At 42.4% G+C, this 5,525-nt stretch overlaps 1 protein-coding gene across 1 annotated transcript; it reads right to left on the reverse strand.

Moving 5' to 3' along the window:
* Positions 1 to 845: 845 nt before the first annotated feature.
* LOC121639050 (neuronal pentraxin-1-like) lies at positions 846 to 5,201 on the reverse strand. Its single transcript, XM_041984220.1, has 5 exons — positions 4,685 to 5,201; positions 4,178 to 4,385; positions 3,158 to 3,399; positions 2,642 to 2,821; positions 846 to 2,142 (listed from the first exon to the last, which is right to left on the reverse strand). The coding sequence occupies exons 1-5, from the start codon at positions 5,102 to 5,104 to the stop codon at positions 1,921 to 1,923; spliced, it is 1,272 nt and encodes a 423-aa protein (XP_041840154.1). The 5' UTR covers positions 5,105 to 5,201; the 3' UTR covers positions 846 to 1,920.
* Positions 5,202 to 5,525: the final 324 nt, after the last annotated feature.

The raw sequence follows: 5,525 nt of genomic DNA on the forward strand, positions 1-5,525 counted from the left end.
TATCATTGATTCTTACACACTCAGACTCAAAAAGCACACATGTCCATTCAGCTGCAGTGCAGGACCACACCAACCACCCAGACAAGGGTGAGCCCTGCAGCAGCAACCCGAGCAGGCATAGCCCCCGGCATGGAGGATCCCAGTGAGTAAAACACTGGTGTTTAAAATTTAAAAAGTAAAAACATCCAATAAACCTAAATAGCAATTAAAATAATAAAAAAATCATTTAATTTATGGTGAGAATCTTGCTAATGAAAGCATTAAACCAAGTATTGTTTCAGCCCAGTGTGGGATCCACAGCTTTTTAGTATTAGTGAAGGGAGTCCAGATTGAAAACAGGTTGGGAACTACTGCTTAAAGTGAAGTCAGCCTGAAAGGGTGACTTTAATGTACAGCAGTTTTAGTTTAAACTCCAACCACTAAAAGCTGAGATGATGAGGCACTTTTACCTTTTTGCTACCTCATTGAATTTGCAGACACAAAATTTCTGAATACCTCTCTGAACACCAAATGCATCATCAGATATGAGCCTCTGAGACACAACTCACATCAAAACGTCCATCAAAAGGTTCATTAAAAGCCCTGTTGTAAACAATTTGATATGTTTGGATTTATTAATGTCCTGAAATTAAAAGGAGTCATTTGTAAAATTGCTGCCACCAAGAAAAAGAAAAACCTTGGATTTTGTTTAAATATCCAACAAAAAAAGTTTAAATAAAAATATAGAATCTTCTATTATTTCATTTGTCAGCCTACACAAGGATAAATATGAATGACTGCAAATGATGTGTTAGAAATGTTTCCTTTTTCTTCCACACACATAAAGAGAGGAGTGCACTGTGACGTTAAGTATCACAATTTTATTACAAAAATTAAATTCTTCATCTTTCAGTTTTGCCATGCTTGGAGCATATAACAATACAGTAAAAAACCCAGACCCAGAGAAGATAGTAAAGCAGATTTCAACAATGCTTTCACAGCACTCCGTCTTCCATGCTGTTACTATACAGATACTGCAACATTCCTAATACAGAGTAGTACAAACACCTGCCAAAACACGTCATGTCAGAGAACAAACCAGAATTAAATTACATTTACCAACCAGAGAGGAACGAGAAACTTAACCTGACTCAGAAAAAAGAAACACAAACTGATAAACATTGAATTTGCAACTGAAAACATACTGAATGTGCTGAATATTTGCACCGGCCCAAGGCACCCAGGCTTCGTAGCAATGTTGGCAAGTTAACATCCTTACAGAAACACTTGAAGCGAACAATGATTAGACTTGTACCACAGTCTGACTTTGTAGTGTCCTTCATCGTACCCTCCTCTCCTGGCATTCCTCTTTGTCAGTCACAGTGCAAGTTCCGGAAGGGCGGCAGGGGCGACGTGAAGGAGAGAGGAGGGGGTGCGGGAGCCTGGAGGAGGACGGGGGGATGGGGGTTGCTGGGAGCTGTACCGCATCAGACATCACTTCACAGCGCCAAACACTGACGAGAATTGGACGGACAGCATAATCTCCCACTCTCCAGAGGGAAAGGAGGGTGGGATTGGTTATGTAATTCCTCACTTAGATTGTGAATAGTCCAAACATAAGGCGCAGATTGCCAGCTGCCAGTCCAAGACGAAATAAGCCAAACAAAAAGCTTAGGTGTGCTTTCAACTGAACATCCAAGAAAGAAAAAAAAGGATAGCAGATACCAACATTTTCTCACAGCGGTTTCCACGAGGAATGGGATTTTTTTCGTTTTTTGTTCCTCAAGATGAGAAGTGTTGTTTTGCACATGAATACCTAAGAATCATATAAATTCCAGATTTAAGCTTACCAATAACTCAGATAGTCTCTAACAAACGTCAAATGAAGACAAGAACGACAAAAGCTCAGAAATACAGAGAGGCCTTTCTTGAATGGCGAGCTCAGTTGAGCGAACGGCACGGCTCGAAGGTCCATTTGGTTGCCCCGCCAAATATTTCAATGTTGTTCTCTGTCCAGGAGAAGACGTTGCCAGCCGGTGCTTTGCTGTTGCAGGTCGCCAAGTTGTAGATCTCAGCAATAGAAAGTTTCCTATTCCAGATATTTAGGTTTGCCAGCTCACCGACATAGGCTTGCGTTGCATCGAAACCTCCTCCCAGGGTGTCCTGTGGAACAAGAGAAGAGTTGATAGTCAATAAAGGCGCAAACTCAAACTTACTTCAAGTTTCAGATCTGTCTTTTCTGGTTGAAATAAAGGGAGTTAGCATCTTTTCTGGTGAAGATTATTTAAATCTCATAATATGATGCAGATTTGTACAAAGTTGCATTACCTAAAAAAATCAGCAATTAAAATCAGTAGAAACTTATTTAACAGTGCTCATCTTGGATGTGTCTTGCTCTAAACAAGAAGCAAATCCTGTGAATTTTACTTTATTTGTGTTTTCTGTCTCAGTTCATGCCAAATGTATGACTCACACTGTAACAATCACTCTAATTAGACTGGGAAGCTTTAATCGGCCACTCTTTCAGTGTTCCACAGTTTCATTTCATAAATATCCACACCACTAATCTGTGTCCAGAATTAAATGCATAATTAGTTGAGGTATTGTTTCCAAATGCTGTCTGTGGGGGATTTAATCACAATCACTGAAAATGAGTATCTACCTGCTCTTGTCCCAGGACCAGCACTCCCTCTGGTTTGATGGGGTGGTACGGTGCCAGATTCTCTCCATTGCCCCTCATCACTCCATCCTGGAAGGCCTCCCACATCCCATCCCTGGTGGTCCACGTGATGCAGAGGTGATGCCATTTGCCATCGTTGATGAGAAACGGCAGCTTTGCAACCTAGAACAGAGAACTCTCATAAGTGTCTTTTCATTCTGTTAACAATTTCCTTTTCATGCTTTAATTGCACAGTAACTCCTTGCCTAAAAGGTCCACCTTCTCTCCCTTGTGCTGAATCATTTCCACATCACATCTCCACCTCTATTTAAAAATCTGGCCTCTATTGCTCACCTTAGCCCTTATTTTCATTCTGAATCCAGCTGCAGAGAAAGTGGCTAATATGTGGACATTTTTTTTTCCAGCTGTTTCCTCTGCAAATTATTCTACATTTTAACATCTTACGTGTAAAAGCAAAACAACCACAGTGACAAAAAAGATAAGTAATCTCGCCATTACTTTGTCATTGATGAGAATCTCCATGGGATTGTTCCCCCACTCAATCAGCACCAGTTCGTTGGATTGACCCGGGACGGCGTAAGAAAAGGGTGTTCCCACCCCAGGGGAGGCGTTGGACTTTATCCACAGACACACACTGAAGGAATACATTTCAGGAAGGCTCCTCTTGGCTTTGGCATACATGTAGTTGGTTCTCAGAGGGAAGGTGAGCTGGAACTTATCTGTTGGCCTGGTGTCTTTACCTGTGGGTGAAAGTAATGTCAGCTAAAATGAACAGTATTATTCATATTTTGGGGTTTATTTAGAGAGACACGACCTTCATGACTCCATCTGCATTCCATACATAAACTATTGGGAGAAAATCTCTTTCTCTTTGAGTGGCTTTAAAAAAAGAAAACCGGAGCGTGTCTGAAATTATATCAACTTATTTGCTCTCGTTATTATTGATCGAACAGATTATTCCGACACTTTTCTGTTTTTTCTTGTTTTCTTGTTTTGTTTTGTTTTTTGTTTTTTTTGCTGACGCATAAGATGGCTGTTATCCCCTCCCTTTTCCGTGCTTTCATATATATGCACGCGCATTTGCACGTGTTAAATGCTGAAAAGACCATAGCTCCAACGCATGACGCGCCATTCAAACTTTCGACTCCTGATCTAAGGAAATCACATTTTTGCGAACAGGCTCCTGCAGAAGTTTGATGATGATGTTTTTGGCAAATAAAAATATAAAGTTAGCGAAGAAAGCAGCTAACAGGTCCTCCGTTATGCAAAGAAATGCAGCTTTCTCTTTCATGTCGGTGCGCAACGTAATGGTTGCGGCACTGAAACGGTTTAATAGCTTATGGATGCTTTAGCACAGAAGATGTCTGATCTTTCCTCTACAGGCAAAAGCAGCTTCGAACTAATAAACCAATTAAACTTCCCCCTTAACTGGCTTTACCTCCAACAGAATCTAACTCAAAGCCGTGAAAGCAACATGAGCTGTTTAAAATCCTTTGCGCCCTGAAAATCCAAACACACCTTTCTCCAGATCCGTGATCCGGTGGTGCAGAGATGTGAGCGTGGACTCTACTATGTTCCTCTGCTCCGTGTCATTCCTTGGTCCAGGTTTGCTTTCCTCTAAAGTGTTGACCCGGGACAGAACTTGCTTCTCCATGTCGTCTATCTTGTTCTGTAGGAGATCTTTCAGGCTGTTCGCTTGCACGGTGTTATTCCCCCGGCTGTACTGCTGCAGTGGACAGAGTATAACAGACACTGAGTTTAAAAAAAGAGATAAAACGAGTGGAAGACTTTCTCTTTCTCAAGTGGATATTTATTCAACTTAATTTTAAAATTTTTTAAAGTTTAATCTTAAGTAGTTTGTTTTATGTTTCTACGGCACATGATGCAGAATACTTTTTACTAGCTGGCGTCCCTCCAAATGAGAAAGATGTCAGGTAACACATGTGACTCCAGCATTAGTTTCACCCGCTAGTCTAATTAACGCAGGAAGCTCATTTTATTAACTTCTCTCCTCTGCTTGCCTACCTCTAGATTCTCCAGTCTCTGTTTGAGCGTCTGTAAAGTCTGTCCCAGCTGGGCCAGAGTATCCGTGGTGCCCCGAGATACATCTCCCATCGTGTTCTTGGCCCCCGGGCGCCTCCCGCCGGGTCCCGCCGCCGCCGGGAGACTCTGACTTTCACAGCGGCTCAACTTAGACGTTAGTTCCCTGATTGTCTCCTTTTGATTCACAATGGTCTCTTTTTGTTGCAGCACGGTCTCGCGCAGCTGTGTGATCGTGGTCTTCAGGTCTTCCGCAGGCCCGCTGTTTTGCATCGTGGCGGAACACAAGTCCATATCTTTGGGTACCGACGTGCAAATAAACTGCGTCTGTCCGAAGTCTTGCGCGGAGCTCTCCACGGCGACCAGACAAGAGAGTAGAAAAAGTTTCCACGAGAATCCTTCCATGGTTCCAGTCACGAATCGCAGTAATCTGGGTGCGTGAGTGAAAGTGCGCCTGAGATTTCAGCACCACGGAGCTGTCCACCAAAGCTGTGAGGCGCTGCTGCTGTGTGCGCTTTATATAGCGGACATAACGCAGCGCAGATTCACTGCATCACTAAGGGGAGGCAGTGGGTTCTGCTACACCTAGTCCTGCCCCCTATTTAAGGTCGTCCTCACTGTATTCTGCGAATAATTTCTACAGAGGCAGGGAGAGCGTGTGCGCCGAGCAGAATTTCTCAGATAAAACTGAACCAACCATTGCTTCAGTCTGCTTTTACATATAGAGATCTACGACTGTGTGCCACAGCCTATTAGTACATTTATTTCAAGATAGAAAAAAATATTGTTTAACTATAATGCAATTTTTCATTCCAAAACGGACTTC

This window comes from Melanotaenia boesemani, chromosome 4 (assembly GCF_017639745.1).
Source record: "Melanotaenia boesemani isolate fMelBoe1 chromosome 4, fMelBoe1.pri, whole genome shotgun sequence".
In the NCBI taxonomy this organism is placed as follows: domain Eukaryota; kingdom Metazoa; phylum Chordata; class Actinopteri; order Atheriniformes; family Melanotaeniidae; genus Melanotaenia; species Melanotaenia boesemani.

Bases quoted from the DNA above. Each gene is read 5' to 3' on its own strand.
- LOC121639050 (XM_041984220.1), bottom strand. From the start codon at position 5,104: ATGGAAGGATTCTCGTGGAAACTTTTTCTACTCTCTTGTCTGGTCGCC. The intron at 4,386-4,684 runs GTAGGCAAGCAG...TGTCCACTGCAG, and splicing joins AGAGACTGGAGAATCTAGAG to CAGTACAGCCGGGGGAATAA. The intron at 3,400-4,177 runs GTGTGTTTGGAT...TTTCACCCACAG, and splicing joins GATCACGGATCTGGAGAAAG to GTAAAGACACCAGGCCAACA.